Source organism: Hylobates moloch, unplaced genomic scaffold (genome assembly GCF_009828535.3).
Source record: "Hylobates moloch isolate HMO894 unplaced genomic scaffold, HMol_V3 SCAFFOLD_9, whole genome shotgun sequence".
Classification (NCBI taxonomy): domain Eukaryota; kingdom Metazoa; phylum Chordata; class Mammalia; order Primates; family Hylobatidae; genus Hylobates; species Hylobates moloch.
The window spans coordinates 32,242,568-32,264,884 of record NW_026652284.1 but is presented as its reverse complement, the minus strand read 5'-3'; the positions used below and the strand labels follow the sequence as shown (position 1 = coordinate 32,264,884).

The 22,317-nt window shown below is 37.5% G+C and overlaps 1 protein-coding gene across 1 annotated transcript in view; it reads left to right on the top strand.

Moving 5' to 3' along the window:
• The window catches only part of PREX2 (phosphatidylinositol-3,4,5-trisphosphate dependent Rac exchange factor 2), a 278,754-nt gene that overhangs the window by 94,254 nt on the left and 162,183 nt on the right, over window positions 1-22,317 (top strand). The window contains exons 10-14 of the mRNA XM_032759608.2: window positions 817-961; window positions 5,680-5,780; window positions 14,253-14,356; window positions 15,055-15,104; window positions 17,764-17,839. Of these exons, the coding sequence (XP_032615499.1) occupies window positions 817-961; window positions 5,680-5,780; window positions 14,253-14,356; window positions 15,055-15,104; window positions 17,764-17,839 (476 nt within the window). The remainder of the gene's footprint in view (window positions 1-816; window positions 962-5,679; window positions 5,781-14,252; window positions 14,357-15,054; window positions 15,105-17,763; window positions 17,840-22,317) is intronic.

Here is a 22,317-nt window from a genome sequence, read left to right as displayed (position 1 = left end):
TATTTGCAGTGAGTTGAACTTGCTTGAACTTTTGAGGTTTCTCCTGACACTGTCCCTCTTTTAAAATCTTTCCCTCTTCAGTTTGTTCCCCACACTGTCCTCTGAGCTTTGTTTCCAAAGCAACACAACTTTCTTTGCTTCACTACCCTACCTTTCTCCTCCCACTGGTTAAAACACTTAGCTGCATGCCCAATACCTAAGGAATGAAATAAATTGAAACTGCAGGTTGAGCGAGGATCTTGGCTATCCTACCAGCACATCTCCTATCTTTTCTCTTAAAACCCATGGCTCCGGGCCTCCAAGTTGCTTCAAATGAGTTAGCTCTGCTTTCTCTAGAAATTCCCATTCATACCTGTGCATTCAAGACAGGTCCCTTCTGTGAAACCTTTCTTAACATTTCTCAGGGAGAGGTGAGGTAGGCTGAGTATGCATCTATTATATCACATTATTTTTTTCCACCAGAACTGTCTCTAGGGCTACTCTGTCCAGTTCTGCTGATCTAACCCTGAGCAAGGGTGCCTGGTCCAGGGCTCAATGGAAGCTGAGACTCAGTAGCTCTTCCTACTCCCCTGGGTAAAGCTTTATGCCTTTGGGGCACGATTTGCACAAAGGTGACACATACCCTGGGGATCTTGCCTTGCAGGTCTCCCTAGCCCCTGAGCTTCTTGAACACCAGGGCACTATTATACAGAGCTCTGTATCCACAACCCCCCACACATGGTAGACCTGCAACAAATGCTTGCTTAATGAAGCCGTAACTGAATGAATGAATGAAGAGAATTTTCAGTTATCTCTCCTTTCTCTCATTTTTGATAGGTTTAAAATTAGGAATGGAGCAAGATACCTGGGTCATGATCTCTGAACAGGGTGAGAAACTTTATAAAATGATGTGCAGACAAGGAAATCTGATCAAAGACAGAAAAAGGAAACTGACTACGTTCCCTAAATGCTTTCTTGGAAGGTAGGGCTGGGAGTTTGGGTGCATGACTTTCTTTTACATTCTCATTATCTCGCCTGTTAACTTTCCTTCAATTAGTTTTCCTTTAAAAATATTCCTTTAGGCACTTTTGAAAACTTCTTTACATTTGCCATTTCCTGAGCTGTAGCAGGTTGAAGGAATGGACAGACAGCCAGGATCATGACCAGGAAACTTAAGGCATCCGTCCATTCATTTGTGACTTCTGAGATTTCTGATATGTCATGATCCCGGGGGAAAGGGAGGTTGGGGCCAGGCAGGGAGTGGCAGGCAGGTAGGTTTGCCTGCAGGGGACAGGATGACTGGTTGGGCACAGACATGTATACACATGGGCCTGAAAGTCAGAATCAGAAAGACAGGGAAGATAAGAGACAGTCTGAACTACCAGTTAATTTAGAATTTAGGCAGCTGGGCTCAGGATAAAGGGTGTAGGTGAAGAGTCTGAAAATGTGGGTCATGTGAAGAGAGAGGCAGCGAGCAATAGGCAGAGAGGTCACTTTGGTTTTTAGAGTAGAAAAGAGTGACTGAGTGTTGTTTGGTTCCTTTGGACAGCATTAAGTGGGATCCCTGGCTGGTTTAATTAGTGCAGGGCCAGAAGGAAGGTTAGCTGCCTTCAGGTAGCTCTTTTTAGGCCAGCCTCTGTTGGCTTCTTCCTATATATTATTTCTAGTGCTGGAATACATACTTAGGTAGGAGTTAAATACCATTATACTTTTTTAAAGATACAGAAACTGTGGATCAGGGAGCTTAACAATTTCATATGGTTAGTGAATACCAATGCCCAAGTTTATAAAGTAGACTGGAATTGTAGTTTACAGTCTAGACTGCAATCAAACTTGTCTGTTCAGTTCCTAGTAGTACCACCAATCTGTTGTGTGATTTGGGATAGTTAAGTTTCCATTTGCTCTGAAAACATGGAGATGATGGTAGAGTTTACCTACAGTGCTCACTAGGATGTCTTTTTAACCAGCGATGGGAACACACAATATAATCATAGGCTACCTCTGCCTCCCTTATATGGTTTGGCTGTGTCCCCACCCAAATCTCATCTTGAGTTATAATCCAAATTGTAATCCCCAAGTGTCAGGGGAGGCAACTAGTGGGAAGTGATGGGATCATGTGGGTGGCTTCCACCATGCTGTTCTCATGATGGTGAGTGAGTTCTCGTGACATCTGATGGTTCTATAAGGGGCTCGTCCTCCTTCCCTCGCCTTCTCTCACCTACTGCCATGTAAGGTGTGCCTGCATCCCCTTCTGCCGTGATTGTAAGTTTCCTGGAGTTTTCCCAGCCATGCAGAACTGTGAATCAATTAAACTTCTTTTCTTTATAAATTACCCAGTCTTGGGTACTTATTTATAATAGTGTGAGAATGGACTAATACACCCAGTCTCAGGGAAGTTCTTTACAGCAGTATGGAAAAAGGGCTAATATGCTCCCTAACCCCCAACTCAGAAATCTATAGGCCAGGAAACCCTCTGCCTGCAGAGCAGCATCTGGCTTTCTTCTTCACTAAGAGTGATCCTCCCACCAGGCTACACATCTGCTAGTGAGCTATACTGTTGCTTGTAGGTACCTCTTAGGTGGTAGTAGCTCTTGTGCAAGGGAAAGAGAAGATGTGAATTTATCTTGGCAAAGAAGCCCTGTGCAGCAAAACAACAGTATCTCTTTTACCCACCTCATGGGCATAACTTTCAGGGTCCTCACTGGGATATGCCCATTTGCAAGAGAGTGACTTCAAGTTATGGCTTCCCAGTAGGTTTTTATAGGTATGCAAATTAGCTACCAGGGGTCATTTTTACCATTGCAATGCTGCCTAGTTTAGCAGTTGACACCCTACCTTCTTCAGGTGTATAGGGGAGCATAGCTATTATAGAAAGTTAGCCCAGGGTCAAGTTTATTCTTATTGAAGAATAGGTTTTGCTAACCCTTCACTTACATTATGTCATATGGAAATAGTGCAAGTTCATTGTGATGCTATATGAAGCTTCTCCCAGAGCACCTGATAGGTAGGAGAAACTCAGTAAATGTTAGGTTACTGTGGCCTTTTCCATAACAGTACACTACTGCTGCTTACCGCGCAAGTTTGAGATCATTTCTGAGTGGATCCTTGTCCTTCAGCAGAGTGTTGATGGAATTTCCCCATTCCCTGAGTAGGCCCAATGATAAAGCCACTCATTGGGTTGGTTCCTTTACTCTTGACCTCTCACTCTTAAAAAGATTTCCAATTTATAGCAATATTTAAATGGACTCTTTCCCTCATTGTAACTTGACATTTTCAGGAATCTAGTGCCATCAGACTAGAGAATTATGCCTTAGTTACATAACAGCCATCTCAACCCACTTGTCAACCACTAAGTTAGTAAAGCTCGCTATGTGCCAGGCCCCGTGCCGAGTTCCTGACATCTGTCATCTCATTTAATCCTTTGGCTGCACTATGACGTTGACATTCTTTTTTTTGTTTGTTTGTTTGTTTGTTCGTTTGAGATGGAGTCTCACTCTGTCACCCAGGCTGGAGTGCAGTGGCACGATCTCAGCTCACTGCAAACTCTGCCTCCCAGGTTCAAGTGATTCTCCTGCCTCAGCCTCCCAAGTAGCTGGGATTACAGGTGCATGCCACCACACCTGGCTAATTTTTTTTATTTTTAGTAGAGACAGGGTTTTACCATATTGGCCAGGCTAGTCTCCAACTCCTGACCTCAAATGATCCATCTGCCTCAGCCTCCCAAAATGCTGGGATTATAGGCATGAGCCACTTTGCCCAGCCCAACATTCTTAATATTATCTCTGTGTTAATGATGAAGAAGCTGAGGTTTAAAGAGCTAAATTCATGAACTCATGGTCACGCAAGTAGTGGAAACAGAAACAGGATTTGAGTCCCCATTGTATTATGGCAAAGTACGTGATATTAACTGCTACACTTTGTTTCACCTTTTCTTATATTTTTCTTTTGAATTTGTTATGCAGTGATAGAAAACGAATGGTTTTGAATGGTTCTTATTTAATAAAAGAATAAAAAAATTTAACAACTTTGTCTGCCTTAAAGTATTTTTGTAGTCTAGACAACCCATTTTTAGAATTTTATGTTCCTCAATTATTTGACATTAGCCATTTTTCTTGCTTTTGTTTTTGAAATTAATGAAGAAATAATTTCCTGATGCAGTCCATAGCTTTGTTTCTCTAGCCAAAAAAAGAAAACCAGTCTACAACAAATTCAATAGTTTATGTAAAAGTTCAAATGTTAGACTTTTAAAACATGAGCAACATATTTTTTATTTGTAAAATGTCTCTGTATTTAGTGTTCTCTTAATGATACCACGTGACTTTTTTTTTTTTAATCGCTACGTAGTTGAGGCTCTCCTAAGTGATACAAAACATCATCCTTATTATCTATGATGCCTGGGGCTGCCCTGCAGTGGTGACAGATGTAACCTATAATCCACTGTGGCCTTCACAGCTGCAGCAGTGTGTGGTAGACAATTCTGATGGATGGTTCTGTGCTGGAGTATTCCTTATGGATGACAGATGAGATACAATAATGAATTTACCAAGTAATTTTACATTTTCAAAACAATGTAAAACTTTTCTATGTCTTTTGGTGTACATTAGTTTTCTATCGCTGTATAACAAATGAACATATACTTAGCAGCTTAAAACAACACCAGTCAGCAGTCCAGGAGAGCTCAAGTGGGTTCTCTGCTTACGGTTTCACGACCCCAAAATCGAGGTGCTGGCCAGGCGGGGCTCTTATCTTGAGGCTCTGGGGAGAAGTTCACTTCCAAGCTTATTCAGGTGGTTGTCAGGAATCAGCTCCTTGAGGCCGCAAGAATGAATTCCTTGTTTCCTTGCTGTCAGCCCAGGGTTGCTCTCAGCTTCTGCAGGCTGCATGTCTTGGTACCAGGACCTCTCCATCTTCAGAGCTGGCAGTGGCACATTGAATCCTTCTAAAGCTTTTAATGTCTCTGACTTCCTCTCATGCCACTAGCCTGAGAAAACTCTGCTTCAAGGGGTTCCACTCCCTGAATCAGGCCCACTGGGATAATTTACATATTTTAAAGTCTGCTGACTTGGGATTTTAATTACACATGCAAAAATCCCTTCAGAGCAATACCTAGATTAGAATTAAATTGAAAAACCAAGGGGAGGGAATCTTGGTGTGGTGGAAGGGCAGTGAGAAGATTTCTGTAGAATCCTACCTACCACATGGTACATGCGGTTTTGTTTTGTTCTTCCTTCCTGGATCTTTAAACTCACTGGTTCTCTGTGCCTGGGAACCACATTAAAGACAGTTTAGCTCTTTATATTAAGTTATTACTACTCTATTCAGTTCTGACTTCAGCTATCTTTAGGATCTGTTGCAATCCTTTAGTCCCCCATTTGCCTTTATGTTAATGGTAACCTTTTAATTAAAGCTACTCTAAAATGTTCACTTTGTGTTTATTAGAGGTCTCAACAAGTTGAATAGTTTAAAACTAAGTATAGTTTAGTAATGTCTGAATGTACAGACATGGGTTTTGTAGAATAGAGTTCAACTTAAATGGCTGTAGGCCTTACATATGTGAAAAAATAATCTGTTGAAATGCGTTGCGAATATTCCTTTATATTTTGAGATTCCTTTCATGGTTGCTTCATGACTGGATGGTGTAGAAAGACTCGCTGGGGAAAAAAATAAGCATTTAGCTTTTTCACTGGCTTTCTGTTGCAGCGAATTTGTGTCATGGCTGTTGGAAATTGGAGAGATTCACAGGCCTGAGGAAGGCGTGCACTTGGGACAAGCATTATTAGAAAATGGAATCATTCACCATGGTAATTACTTTATTAATTACTTATTTAATACATTTATTCACCATATGTATCTTAATCCCATTCATCAGTTTAGTTTACAATTCCCCACATAGGATGCTTATTGTTTTTAACAACATTTTCAGTACTTAATACACGTAGAACAGTGTCTCAGGGAGTGTGGGTTTATAGGGCTATATTTGTTAACCTTAAAATGAAGAGCTTCAATACAGGCAAGTGTTAGAAAATAGAGAAGTGGGATTGTGGAGGAAGGGATGGTTAGTTCTATAATAATTAGAGTATCCGGGAGTGCTTCATGGAGGATGAGACATGACAGTGATGCTGGGCATCGCAGAATGAATAGAACTCTGCCAGGGACCACAGGGCAGAAGGGCATTCCACCCGGAGGAAATAACAGCACTCCGGCACAGTGGCGGGTGAGTTTGTGGTGGCTTCTTTGGGGACCAGCACAGAGCCTCAAGTGGGTCCATGGATGAACATACTGGCGAGGGGAGGTGTGGCAAAAAGGCAGGCAGAGTCTGGATTCCAGAAGATCTGAAGTCTCCTGCTGTGGCATGTGAGCTTATTCCGAAGGGGGCCAGGAGCTGATGAATGCTTTTAAGCAGAGCCATGATCAGAACTCAGGTCCACAGCTATGAGATGCAGCCGCATGGAGCCTGAAGTGGAGAGGTTCAAGACTGCAGAGCACCAGGCCCCTCAGGAGGCCCTGCTGCACCCAGGAGTGGCGGGACAAGGGCTTTAGCAGGTCTGTGTCCATGGGCGTGAAAAAACCCACAGGGAGATACTGGCGAGGCTAAAATACCATATTTTATAACTCTTTGGATGTGGGTGATGAAGAATAAGTATTCTGAGGCTTTTTCTCTGAATGACTGAGACAGCTAATTCAGGAGGAGGAGCAGGGTTGAAAGAGAAGATGCAGGCTTTGCTATGGACTGTGTCAGACAGCCAGTGGGGAGTGGCCAGCAAGTGGTTGAGAATTTGGGGTGAAGCTCAGGATAGAAATAAGGTGAGAAACATATTTGGAATCATTTCAAGGGAGTACTAGACTCCTGGGAACACTGACAATGCACACACAGACCAAAAACCAAGAAAGCAGTGTTCATGGGACTCAGGACAAAGGCTTAAAGAATTTCTATGGTAAATTGAGGGAGAGGAGAAAAAGCCAGGGAATTATTAATAAATAGGATGTTTGGCTATGGTATTTTGATGTTCATTTCCTTTCTTAGATGCTGTGCAAACAAATCAGATCTTTCCCATCTTTCCTTATCACACTGGGTGTTGCCTACATGATGGTACCACCATCCACCCAGCTGGAAATCATCTTTAATTCCTTTCTCTCCCTCATGCCGTCAAGCCCTGTGAGCTCTACCACCAAAATAAGTCCCTAAACAATGAATTCTCTCCCTTTCAGCATCCTTACCTTCTTTCTAGTCACCGTCATCTCCTCCTTTGCTTCCACTTTTGTTCTCCAGTCCCATAGTACACTCTCCAGGTCACAGCTAAAGAGACCTTTTAAAACGGGGTATGATCAAAGCATCCTGTTTATAACCATCTAATTGCTTACCATCAAACTTAAAGAAAAGTTCAGACCTATTACATGCCCTAAACTTCTTACCATGACCTACAAGATCCGATGAGATAGGGCCCCTGACTTCCTGTCAGAGCCTGACACCTCGCATTGTACCTAACTTGTTGCACTGTGGCCACCCTGACCATCTGTCGCTTTCTTCAGCACTCCAAGATGACTTCCTATTTAGGACCTTAGCTTTTGCTCTTCTCGTTCAACAGTTATTTATTAATCCCTAATATATGCCAGGAGCCTTTGTAAGTGGTAGAGACAGCTGTGAATGAAAAGACAAAAATCCTTGTATTCATGCTTCATGTCTTCCATGACCCTTTGACTTTTAGAAGCCCGTCCTGTCCTGTGATTCCAATGTCCTGTGTTTTTTTTACCTTGAAATCTTTCTTCATGTACTTATCACTCTGAAATTATTATGTTGTTTTACTTGTGTCTGTGTTTATTACCTGTTTATCTCCCTATCCCTTCCCTGGCCTCCAATAAAAATATAAGCACCATCTGAACAAGAGCCTCATTTTTATTATATAGCAAATGCCTGGCATTCCTATCCCATACAGGTGCTCAATAAATATTTGCTGAATGAATGAATAATTATATTTTGAGTGAATAGATGATACTTATAAATTGTATATGATTTTGTGCTTGTTTCATTAGCATCATTGAAACATCTAAAAGCATTATATGGCTGCTTTTAGCATCTGGTAGGCTAAAAGCATCATTTAAAAACTTAAAAGTGAAAATAACATTATGACTAATATATACTAACACCATAAAATGCTAACAAGCATATATAATAATTACCCTGCCTTTAATAGGATCGCATAGATCTTATATTGACCTGGGAACTGTGCCTCAGTGGCAGAAATTGAGTAGTTGTTTACCAAATTGGTTTAGCTTTTGTTTTTCGTGGGTGTGCATATATTGCATTTCTTAGTTTTCCTTGCAGTCAAGGGGAGGCTGTGAAATTGAGTTGCAGCCAAGGACATGTACACAAAAGTGATGCACAAGGGAAGTGTACAGGCTATTAAAAAACCACAAAACACAAGGTGACCCTGGGAGCCATGCATTAAGGATGGCTGAGCCTGTGTCAGACCCTAGACCCTGCATGAGGAGAGCACCATCACTCATCCTCCGCCACCGATTGGATTTTACCTCAATGAAAAATTAGCTTCTACGACAGAAGTCACTATATTAGGGAGGTTTGTTTGTTACAGGAGCTAGTGTTAACCAGTGGGAAACCAGCTAGTTTTTCTTCCCAATATTTCCTGCAAAAATGACTTATCCCATCCTATCCTAGCGTATTTCTGCCTTTCTAGAAGGAAGCATGAGAGCAGCTGGGTTTCTTGATGGACAGAGTAAAAAGACAGACTTAAACTACTAGGAAATAAAGGTTGCTGGTTCATGTTGACATACCAACTAGGGGTGAGAGAACATATTATGCAATTTCACGTTAATAGAATAATTCTATTAGAATGAAGAGATAAGAGCCAAATGTGCTAGTATCATTAGTATGTGGTTCCAGCTGCATTTTGGTGAAAATAGAATTCCTAAAATAAAGTTGAATGAACCATCTGTTTTAAAGAGAGCAAGCAAAGAAGAAGTTGGCTCTTATTGCTGTTATTCACATTGCAATGATTGAGAACTTCGCCATCAGCAAAGCCTTGCTATAGCAGGAACTCCAGGGTTGAGGCAGCGTATGCTTTCCCTGTGGTATGCTGACAATATGCATCTTGTCTAGTGCTACTCTTTGTAGTAGGAACGCTTATGTGAGAATTCAGAGACCTCATATCTTGTTAATATTTGTTATATCCCATGGTGTGCTGAAGTTGGCTCGTACAAGCTCCTGAGAGCTGATAATTAAATACATTTTGTAGGCTGGTTAGTTTTTAAACACAATTATTATTAACTCAATTATATAAACATGTAAGTGCATAAATTATGTTGCAAAAAGGGTAAAACACTCTTTTGGGGGTTTGGGGGGCAGGGTCTTGCTCTGTTGCCCAGGCTAGAGTACAGTGGTGCAATCATGGCTCACTGTAGCCTCAACCTCCTGGGCTCAAGCGATCCTCCTACCTTAGCCTTGTGAGTAGTTGGGACCACAGATGCATGCCACCATGCCCAGCTAATTTGTTTTTTTTTTTTAATTTGTAGAAATGAGGTCTTGTTATGCTGACCAGGTTGGTCTTGAACTCCTGGGCTCAAGCACTCCTTCCACCTCAACTTCCCAAAGTGCTGGGATTACAGGCGTGAGCCACCATGCTGGACCTGTAAAAAATTCTTGGCCGGGCGCGGTGGCTCACGCTTGTAATCCCAGCACTTTGGGAGGCCGAGGCGGGCGGATCACGAGGTCAGGAGATCGAGACCACGGTGAAACCCCGTCTCTACTAAAAAATACAAAAAATTAGCCGGGCGTGGTGGCAGGTGCCTGTAGTCCCAGCTACTCGGAGAGGCTGAGGCAGGAGAATGGCGTGAACCCGGGAGGCGGAGCTTGCAGTGAGCCGAGATCGCGCCACTGCACTCCAGCCTGGGAGACAGAGCGAGACTCCATCTCAAAAAAAAAAAAAAAAAAAATTCTTAAAATGTATCACCTTCTCATTATTTTACAATGTTTTACTATTATCTATGCTGTCGAGGTTATTTGTATCTATTGCTCTGTATAGTGGAAATACTGTGTAATGAGTGCCACTGCACCTTTAACTCCATGTTCAGTGACTTTAGGTTGGAAGCTTGAAATTGGCCAGAGTGGGAATATTTATACAACAGAACTACAAATCAGAATGTCTCCTCTACTCCCCCCACCTTCACCACCCAGAGAGCCAGTTGTTAAACATTTGCACTATGTTCCTGGGTCTCTAACACAATTATTTAAAAGATTGCATTAAGCGACTTTCTTCACTAGAGGACCCGAACTGTAGTTTATACACCCATTTTCCATGCTAGATAAATTGGGAGAGCAAATTTGAACGCAGAACAGTTCAGCGTTTTTCTAAGGCAACAGCTAAGAGTTGCAGATTAACCCAAGGTTCATTATCAAAGGCAGAAGCATTTGCCTTACAGCTAAGCTCTCCCTGTCGAATAGGTTAGACTACCACTTGTTTCATTGTGGCAAAAACATTTGGGCTCAACTTCTTGAGTTTTGGAATATCAAGACAATCTATTTCAATGATTATTAAGGGATAAAAATGGGAATAGGTAGAGTGCATAGGAGAAAAAAATTCTGATTTTAAAACAAGTTGTAGAGTTTCACATTATTTCTCTTGATTTTATATTTCTTTCATACAGGCTTTTTTACGTATGACTTGGCTTGGGGAAAAGATACCAAAAAGCTTTATTGTCTACGTTTTTTTAAAAAACAATTTTTGGTCATAAGCCATGTAGAACGTTTGGACAGGCTGGGGTAAAAGAGCTGAAACTTCACATATGTATGTGTGTGTTTATGTGTATTAACAAGTCTTTTGACTTTCTTCTGGATGCATCAAATGTAGTTAATGAGAATTCTGACAACTTTCTTTCCTCTTTCAACATTTCTAGCAAAAAATAAAGGTCAAAGTCTTTTATCTAATCATAAAAATATAGCTCTTTGCAGCAAATTATCTCTTCTGCAAATGTTGCATTCCCTGTAAAGAAAATATTTAAATATAAACTCTTTGACTTTTACTTTGAGGTTTTTACTTTCTAAAACGGACATTTTTTATTAGACTATGTATAAAACAACTTAGCCTGAAAAAGAGAAAGCGTAGAGATTTAGTAGGAGATTCCCTCCCCTTCCCTCCAGCTTTATGGAGGTATAATTGACAAATATTTATGATATACAACATGTTTTGAAATATGTGTATATTGTGAAATGATCACCACAATCAAGCTAATTAGTGTATTAATGGCTTCACATAGTTATCACTTTTTTGTGGTGAGAACATTTAAGATCTACTCTCTTAGCAATTTTCAAGTATGGAATACATTATATCATATTTTCTGTATCTATCCATTCATCCATCCATGGAAACTTAGGCTGATTTCTTATCTTGCTGTTGTGAGTAATGCTGCAGTGAACATGGGGGTGCAGATATCTCTTTGACATATTGATTTTATTTCCTTTGAATTACACACCCAGAAGTAAAATTGCCGGATCATATGGTAGTTCTATTTTTAGCTTTTTGAGGAACTTTCATACTGTTTTCCAAAATGGCTATATGAATTTGCGTCTCCACCAACAGTGTACACGGGGTTCCTTTTCTCCACATCCTCACCAACACTTCTGTCTTTTTGATAATAGACATCCTAAGAGGTGTGAGGTTATATCTCATTATAGTTTTGATTTGCATTTCCCTCATGATTAGAGATGTTGAACAACTTTTCATATGCCTGTTGGCCATCTTTATTTCTTTTTTTGAGAAGTATTTATTTAGGTTCTTCACCCATTTTTAATTGGGTTATTTGTATTTTTGGTATTGCATTGAATTAATTTCTTATGTGTTTTGAATATTTGCCTCCTATTGAATATATGGTTTGTAAATATTTTTCCTATTCCATAGATTGCCTTTTAATTTTATTGATTCTTTCAGTTGCTGTGCATACACTTTTTAGTTTGATGCAATTGCATTTGTCTATTTTTATTTGTCTATTTTTGCTTTTGTTGCCTGTACTTTTGGGGTCCTCTCCAAAAAATTATTGCCAAGACAACCGTCAAGAAGCTGTTCCCTAATCTTTTCTTCCAGTAGTTTTATAGTGTTACATCCTATGTTAAAATCTTTGGTCTATTCTGAGTTTATTTTTATATGTGGTGTGAGATAAAGGGTCCCATTTAATTATTTTGCATGTAGATATCCAGTTTTCCCAACATCATTTATTGAAGAGACTGTCTTCCTTCATTGTGTGTTCTTGGCACCTTTGTGGAAGATCAATTGACCCTAAATCCGTGAATTTATTTCTGGGATCTTATCTCTGTTCTGTTCCATTGGTCTATGTGTCTGCTTTTATCCAGTACCATGCTGTTTTTATCACTGTGGCTTTGTAGTAGAGTCTGAAGTCAGTAATGTCATGCCTTCAGCTTTGTTCCTTTTGTTCAATGTTGCTTTGGCTTTTGTGGGTCTTTTGTGCTTCTACACAGATTTTAGGATTGTTTTTTCTATTTCTGTGAAAAATGCCTTTGGAATCTTGATAGAAATCACGTTGAATCTGTAGATGGCTTTGAGTAGCAGGGACATTTTAACAATATTAATTCTTTGCTTCCATGAACATGGGATTTCTTACCATTTATTTGTGTTTTCTTTAATTTCTTTCATAGTTTATAGTTTATTATTTCTTTCATGGTTTATAGTTTTCAGTGTACAGATCTTTCACCTTCTTGTGTTATTCCTAAGTGTTATATCTTATTTTTTTCATTCTATTTTAAATGCGATCATTTTTAAAATTTCTTTTTTCTATAGTGCATTGTTAGTATATGGAGACACTACTGATTATTTTAATGTTGACTTTGTATCCTGCAAGTTTACTGAATTAGTTTTTGGTGGAAGTTATATGGTTTTCTATATATAAGATCATGCCATCTACAAATAGAGACAATTTTGCTTCTTTCCAAATGGATGTCTTTTATTTATTTTTCTCCCCTAATTGCTCTGGCTAGGACTTCTAGTACTATGTTGAACAAAAGTAGAGAAAGTAGACATCTTTGTCTTATTCTAGAGAAAAAGCTTTCAGTATTATGTTAGCTGATAGCTGGTCATATACGATATTTATTATGTTGAGGTGCATTTTGTCTATGCCAAATTTTTTGAGAGCTTTCATTATGAAAGGATGTTGAATTTTGACTAATGCTTTTTCTGCTTCTATTGAGATCATCGTATGATTTTTATCTTTTATTCTGTTAATGTGATGCATCATAATTATTCATTTGCATATGCTGAACTACCCTTAGTTCTCAAGGATAAATCCCACTTGATCATGGTATATTATCATTTTATTGTGCTATTGAACTTGATTTGATAGTATTTTGTTTAGGATTTTGGCATCCATGTTCATCAGTGATATTGGTCTGCAATTTTCTTTTCTTGTAGTATTCATATCTGGCCTTGTAAAATAAGTTTTGGAAGTGTTTATCTTTTATTTTTGGAAGAGTCTGAGAAGGATTGGCATTCATTCTTCTTTAAATATTTGGTAGAATTCATCAGTGAAGGCATCAGGTCCTGGGAATAGGATCCTTTATTAATATGAAAGTCTTATCTTGAGGATGGTAATAAAGAGTGAACACTCTTGTTTTCCAATAAGAAAAAAAATTAACTGACATGTAAAAAAGCAATTCTTAATGTAAGAACAGTTACAATTTTGGCATCAGTTAGATACTAAATTGATTTAAGCTACTCTGGAGGTCCAAACACAGGATAAATGGTCAAGATTGGTGTATGTGTGGTCTTGGCCTGATCACAGTGTGATAAAACAGATACGTGGTAAAATTCATTTGCAAGACCGAGAATCAAATCACAATGCACTAGTTTGAGTATCTGCTCTTTGAAGGGCACTTTTTGCTCAGCTTTGTAGCATTGTAAGGAAACAGAAAACACAAAATCATATATTTATATAAATGTACACACTGTGTATACCTTTATACACACTATATACTCATGTACATGTATAAATACATATATTATGCTAGCTGAATGTTGCAAATGTCAATTTATTTCTCAAATCGTTATATGGAAATTGTAATATTTTTAATTAAATATTATCACGAATCTTGCTGTTAAAATACTGGATTGGTATTGCTGTGTTAGAAAAGCAAGCGCTTTTTGTAAAACTAAAAGTTTTAGTATTTGGGAATATATATTTAATAAATTTATTTGCTGTTTATCTGCCCCTTTTTAGAGTACCGTTATTTTAATATAGTATTTCTATGTTCTTAGTTACTGATAAACATCAGTTCAAACCAGAACAGATGTTATATAGATTTCGCTATGATGATGGAACATTTTATCCAAGAAATGAGATGCAGGACGTGATTTCAAAGGTAACGACCTCTCCCACAACCTCTCCAGTGTAGAATGCGTGTTGTCATTCTTCAGAAGATAAAAGATAGTTGAGAAACATAAAAGATTTTTCTAGTTTAGAAAATTCTTCGACAATATATACAAGCAAGCCTCTTTATTTATTTTTGGTATTTCAAGAATTCTAACGTTCAATTGTTTTTTCATTCTCTTACCTAATTCTAAATGGTAGTAGTACTGCTGCATCACTCACAAGGTTATATCCATGGAAAACCCTTTTACATGTAGCAACATGTTGTCAAAATACTTGAATTAAAAAAAATACAAATGTGTAAAATAAATGTAATGCCAGTTTTTTGTACAGTTGACAATACTTTGTTGATATATGATGAACAAGTATTATAGATGTATTACTGTATTGGTATATTTTGTTTCATTTATGTTAGAAATTCTATATTTTAAGAAACATAATTTAGAAAAATCTTTGTATATGTGTATGTCATATATGAGGAATTTATAGCAAAATTTTAATCCTGTTCTTTAATGATTTAAATCATATTATTTTTATGATGTATCATGATATTTGAATAATTTTTAAATTGGTTTAGATTTTGTGATGATTCTAAAATATTGATAGTGAATTAATTTGTTACTTCAAAATTTCATTGAAATGTCCCTTGGGTGATCTCACTTGTTTTTGATATATCTCTATTTTATGTAGGGTGTAAGATTATATTGTCGTCTTCATAGCCTTTTTACTCCAGTGATAAGGTGAGTCTGGTTTTTAAGTTCTGGGAAACTTAAATGGAAATATTTGTACTATGTTTTAGGTAAATATTATTCAGCTAGAACTTGTTGGCTTATTTTGTTTTTTTTTTCACTTTAAAATATTATTTTAAGGAATAATTTATTGTAAAATATCCCTACATTTTCTTAAGATTCTAATTATATAGTGTTTTCCACTCTTTATTATGATTTCTAAAATTATTTTGCCATTAGTTCATGGTAAATTATACACTTGAAATAATCCACTTTCAGTTAATATTTAATAAATATTAACTGAAATCAAATTGCAAAATATTAACTGAAATCAAATTGCAAAGTTGATTGGGAGAGGATTTGGAAATACTGTTTACATATTTGCCATTATTATTACTTGTATATTAACTTTTTACATTAAATTGTATTATCAAATATTGAATATGTATTTTATTTTATAGTTTAGCTTCTCATAATCTTTTTTCCCAAGAAAAGATTTTGTACTTGGAAATTAAGAATTATTTTGAAGTTAATAAGTATGATTTTATAATTTTATTCTTTATCATGTTTTTCCTTCTGAAGAGGCACACTTGTTTTAAGAGGAATCAGGATTAATTTTTAGTTTATCTCTTTAGAAAGACAATAGAAAACTTTGAGGTTTGTATTATGATTACTAACAGAGTAGATCTTCAGGAAATTGTACTTTTGCAATATACACTGATACACCTTAACTGATAGAATGTTAAACTAATTTGAAATGGTCAAATATTATTTGGAATTTACTGACTAAATCATAGTCCACAACAAAATATGCCTGTACCATTTTCAGAATAAATAAAAATGCTTTTCAATCTTGGCTATAAAATCCAAATGTTTAGTGTTTCTATTTTTCACTTTGGTTTGTAATTCCAAGAAAATGCAAAGCTTAAAAAAATAAAGATTCCAGATATTGCTAAGTATATTGGAATGCCAACTTATACTGCATAGAGAACACACTGTTTGTAAGTCCTGGAGGAGAAAGCAGGATCTTACCCACAATCCTGAAAGTGCCCTATCTACTTTCACAAGTAGGCTTCATAAAGTGGAAAAAGGTGAAAAAGAATAAATATTTGTTGACTCTGCCATAATTCTTTCACAGATACCCATAAATATTTTGGATAGCTTAATATTAAGTACTTAATAGCAATTGGGTACTTAAAAATTCTTTTCTGCTAAACTAAGATAAAACAATAATGTTTAATGCACCATGTAACCTGTGTATATGTAGGTTTTATATGGGCAAAAATGTGTTCTGAAAATATATTTTAGCCATATGAGATTTCTTATCAAGAAAGCTGCATCTGTAAGAGCTGATAAGGAATTCTTCTTTGGCTAAAAATGACAATTGTTTTTGAGTTGTCAAGAGAAAATTTATGGGAAAAAACCATAAAGCAGAAGGAATGTATGATAGTGATGCTTTTAATATGTGTGAACTCAGCTTATAAAAAGAAAAGTTACTTAGCATGAAGAGCCGCAGACTCGCATGTGGTCTGTAATAGACTATGCTTTTTCTTCTTATGATGCTTATGGAAACCAAGATGAAATGGATGATGAGGTGTCAGAAACGTGGAGACAGATTTAAAGAACAATGAATATAGCTAGTAATTATTAGTCACTTCAAGTCTTTTGCACTTTAGAATTTTTGACATTTTATAAAGACTGCCACTTTTTCGTTTTTTTATGATCCAGGTCTGCAAAATAAATGAATTATAGATTTCTGCCCTTGGGTATTCAGTTCTGATCATGAAATTTGTTGGTATCTAATGGAACTTTGAATGGTTTCTCAGTTCTAGGAAATCTACTGAATGGAGAGTCTGAGGTGGACAGCCAGTTGATCCTCTTTGTTCTCTGGGGATGTGGTATCACTATGTCCATGACCTGATCAGGCAAAAAGAATAACAGGTTCTCAGTGTGTCTACTGCAGGACAGACCTGCTTGTTTTCCACTACAACACAGCTGTGTGAATAATACTGTAGTGCAAATCCAGCCTTCCTGGAGCATTCAGGAGCAGGAATAAAAGACATTTCTTTACTCTCCAGATTTTGAGATTTTTAGTATAATCTATTGTGACTTAAAGAGAAGAAATTCTATTTTATTATTATTTTATTAATACGATGTTGTACGGTAAGTTCTCACTTAATGACATCAATAGGTTCTTGGAACCTGCAACTTTAAGTGAAATGATGTATAATGAAACCAGTTTTGCCATAGGCGAATTGATATAAATAAGTTAAGTTCCTACAGCATCCAGTATTTCATTTCACTTAAAGTCGCAGTTTCCAACAACCTATCCACAACGTTACGTGTGGACTGACTATATTTCTAGCTAAATGATTTCCAGCTAATATAGCAGTAATCATCTATTTGGATACAAGAAAATGTGAAAGAAGAGGTGTCCTGTTTTGGTAACATCGTGGGTCTCTTCCCTTGGTATAATCTGGTGGAGAATTTTTCAGGTGTTCTACATGCATAATAAACTTCTTTTATTTGCATGTAATTTGGGCCATTAAGGTTACAATGGTAAACTTTTCTGTTGCATACTGATACTAAATGAAAATATTTTCTTGTGCTCACATATCCCCTTGCTTAATTTTTGCTTTTTGTTTGTTTGTTTTTATTTTTTCCTTTATAGAGATAAAGATTACCATTTAAGGACCTACAAATCTGTGGTCATGGCCAACAAACTGATAGACTGGTTAATTGCACAGGTAAATAGATAAATAGAAGTTGCTGAGTTTCACTTGCTGCTGCTTTAAACTTTGAGTATGTGAATTAGGACCTTTACTCTTTTTCATCTGTAGCAGGCATTTAAAAAAAGAAGTACATACAGCTAATAGGAAGCAGCATTAGGATTTGAACCTAGATGATCTGATTTTAGAGTCCTCAAACTTCACTTTTACGTTATCCTGTGTCTCAAAAGGAAGATGTTCCTATTTTTAAAATACCAGATGAGATCCATCAAAAAACACTAATTTGAGAATCCAAAGAATAGCTATGCTCATTTACTAAATTTTTTTATGTTTTTTACACTTTGTTTTAAAGTATCTGTTTATTAATGCTAGCAAGTTATTCTAATCTCCTTGTGCTTTTTTCCCTTTTAGAAAATAATTGTGTTTTAATAATGAGCTTTAATGTCTGCCTGTGTCCATTTTAAAAAAGAAAGGAATTTATTGTTGTTACTGTTGGCCTGCTTCGCAGGATTTAGATGCTGACTGCTAGAATTGAGAAAATGTCATTTGCTTATAAGTAAAACAAATTAGGGCATCCAGTCCATCATAACAGACATTCAACTATAAATTATTCAAATATTCAAAAGTTTAAATATTGGTATTCAAATATTTAAATGTTTTCTTATACTAGATCAACTAGTAAATGATAAAATGTGTTTCACTGATTAAAGAAAAGATGAAGAAAACTGATACCCAGTTTAACTGAACTTACTATTTTGGGGGAGGGGATATTGCTTGGTTGAAATGCAAGTCATTACGTTTAGCTATGTGAGTCCATTTCATACACACCTTTATTTTTTCTTAAGGGGTGGCTTGCTTTCTTTGTTTCAAGTAGATAATATTTGATAGTTTGTCATAAAATGTTTATTTTTTGTTTCAGTTATTAATACTTAATCCACATTTGGTTCATCCGTACATATATATTTTGATAATTTATATTAGTTAATATTTAGGCTGTTCAAGAACACCTATTTTTATATTTCATAGCACTTACATTTATTACATTTAGAAGTTAAGATTTTAGATGAAACTAAGCAATTACCTTTAGATAAAACATCAATTCATATTTTCAGTGGCTTTTCTAGCATCAGAGCCTTTCATAGCACTGTGGTCAATGTGTGTCATTCGAACTGGTTTCTATATTCATTATTGGAGTTGGACTTTCACATAGAAATTATACAGCTCTAGAATTCATGTGAACTTGTATGATGTGTTGATTATGTGAGAAACTTAAAGAAAATTTATTTGAAGCAAAAACTGATGCTGAGTAAACCTTTAAAGTTCTAGCTCAGGAAATCAGGTATCCACTTTTTTTTTTTGGCACTTTTGCTTTCCAAGGATTAACATTAGAAGAATATATTAAGGTGCTCAAAAACGACCAAGTTGCCTTTTTTTTGTTTTTTTGGACGAGTCTCACTTTGTTGCCTGGGCTGGAGTGCAGTGGCTCAATCTCGGCTCACTGCAAATTTTGCCTCTGGGGTTCAAGCAATTCTCTTGCCTCAGCTTCTCAAGTAGCTAGGATTACAGGTGCGCACCACTACACCTGGCTAATTTTTGTATTTTCAGTAGAGACAGGGTTTCACTGTGTTGGCCAGGCGGCTCGAACTCCTGACCTCAAGTGATCCACCTGCCTCAGCCTCCCAAGGGCTCGGATTACAGGCGTGAGCTACCACGCCCAGCCGCAATTGTTTTTCTTCAGTTTTTCTTCGTGGTTTATTATGACAATGTCTGCAGAAATTGTACATAATAGAAATTGCATTGGCTGGGACTCACAACCTAGTGTCTGATGCCAGCTCTGCTAGTAACTAGTTATATAAACTTAGACAAGTCACTCAATCTCTATAGATTTTAGTTTTTACAACTGTTTACAGCTTACTGCAATAGCTGTACATGCCGTCTCTTTTCTATCACCGAAACTTCATGATTCTAATATTGTAAAACATCCTAACGTAAGTATCAACAGAATCAACTCTGATTGCTTAACTTCCGATTAGGACCACATAGGCTGCCTTGGAAAAGGCAGAATAGTCATGGAAGGATAAGAGAACAACAAGCTGAAGTTCTTAATCTAACATGAAGAAGAGGTTTTTGTTTGTTCGTTTTTTGTTTTTAAAGTAAGGGTCTCTTTCTACCAAGACTCTGAAATGATAATACTGAATGTCCAGTATGGACCGAGACACTGAATTGATTTGGACGGTTTTAGAACACAGAGTAAAAAAACTGGCTCTACTATGATTGGAGTATATTCTAGAGCCTATAGTTTTTCTCTTATTCTGCAATATATTGTGCGATGTCATCTGGGAAAACAAAATGAGTGTTGTGTTCTTCTGAATACATTTTTCATTCACTGTTGTTGTGCTGCTTCTATTATAGTATAATGGTTTGTAATAAAATGCCCTATTTCAAAAAGTGAAATTCTTATTTGGCATGTGCAGTAATATACCTTTAAAACATCATTCAATTCCTGTACATTGTGATTTGGGCATGGATCACTCATAGTTCATAATTAAATAATGCCTTGCTTCTTCACGTCCATGCAGTCTTACTGTGCTTTTTCTAAATGCTCACTAGGTGCATATGGCACAAGTAGGATTTTAAAAAAGCATAGGAAACCCAGAACACGTTAGGCTATGTTTTTTACACCATTATGTTCAATAATATTAGTCTGGCCAGTGTTTCATTTGAATAATTAATCAAATAAAGCAATCAAATGTCAGTGATTATTAAACAAGCTTTCCTTGTAAGCTTGGTGTTCAAGCAAGTGCTTTGATGATAGAATACACAAACAAAGCAGGAAGCAGTCATGATTTCTGCCTTGCAGTGATGTCGGTCAATTGGGCTAATTTTCATGTACCCTCTAAGGCTCTGGTGCAGCGCATCTCCCCCGAGAAGCCTTGCCAGATCCTCTAGCCTAGGCTCAGGGTCACCTTCTGTGGTCCCAGATCCCCAGGTATATCTGCCTCATTGGGAATATGGATTAAATTGATTATTAGTAAAGTACTTACCTTTTAATGACCAAATCCTACCCTAGATTTGAATTACCTCAGAGCAGGGAATTATTTTGTGCTTGAGTGGTTTAATATATTTTTTTCTATCACTTGGCACAATATGTAGAAAAAATAAGTATCTTTTGAATGAATGCATAAAAATTACAAAACAGCTCGATTTTTGAAGAGGGCCAGATGCAGAGTCTGAAGTTACAGATGATGTGTTTTGGTAGTTCTTAGGAGGATTAGTGAGGGTTGGATTTGTCACAGCATGAGGTAGGACTCTTATTTTGCTCCTTTATAGACAGGTAGAATGTGAGTGAGTGGAGAGTAAAGAGAAGGGCATTGCCGCTACGAACAATTACATGAGTGAAAGCAGGAGAAGAATGAGCACAGACTTCAGGTAACAGCAGGGAGGCCAAGTTGCCTACAGCAAGAGATATGATATTGAGCTTTGGAGAGTGAAGCTGGAGAGATAGCCTAAAACCAAGATATGGAAAGTTTTAAAAGACCAACAGAGAATTTCGATACATTATGATTCTAAAAGAACAGTCTGTTTAAAGTTTTGGGCCGGGCGCGGTGGCTCACGCTTGTAATCCCAGCACTTTGGGAGGCCGAGGCGGGCGGATCACGAGGTCAGGAGATCGAGACCACGGTGAAACCCCGTCTCTACTAAAAATATAAAAAATTAGCCGGGCGTGGTGGCGGGCGCCTGTAGTCCCAGCTACTCGGAGAGGCTGAGGCAGGAGAATGGCGTGAACCCGGGAGGCGGAGCTTGCAGTGAGCCGAGATTGCGCCACTGCACTCCAGCCTGGGAGACAGAGCGAGACTCCATCTCAAAAAAAAAAAAAAAAAAAAAAAAAAAGTTTTGGAACCGAGTTTCTGTGTAAGAAAGTTTAATTCTGGCCAGGCACAGTGGTTCACACCTGTAATCCCAGCACTTTGGGAGGCCGAGGTGGGTGGATCACCTGAGGTTAGGAGTTCGAGACCAGCCTGGCCAACATGTTGAAAGCCTGTCTCTACTAAAAATACAAAAATTAGCCAGGTGTGGTGGCATGCGCCTGCAACCTCAGCTAGTCGAGAGGCTGAGGTGGGAGAATCGCTTGAACTGGGGAGGCAGACGTTGCAGTGAGCTGAGATCAAGCCACTGCATTCCAGCCTGAGTGACAGAGTGAGAGTCCATCTTAAAAAAAGAATAGTTTAATTGTTAGAAAGAGTCCAGAAAAAATTATGGTAATTTAGAAGGGAGAAGAAGAAACACCATATGAAGGTATTGACAGTAGAAATGGAATAGAAGCCAGAGAGGAGTGAGTAGATTTGGTAACATACCTAAGTGCTAAAAGATAGGACTGGGGAAAAATGAGATAATATGTGAGAAAAAAGCTGCTTAAACTGTAACAATACAACTCTAAGGTCACACACACACACACACACACACACACACACACATGCATGTTCATATACATGGAT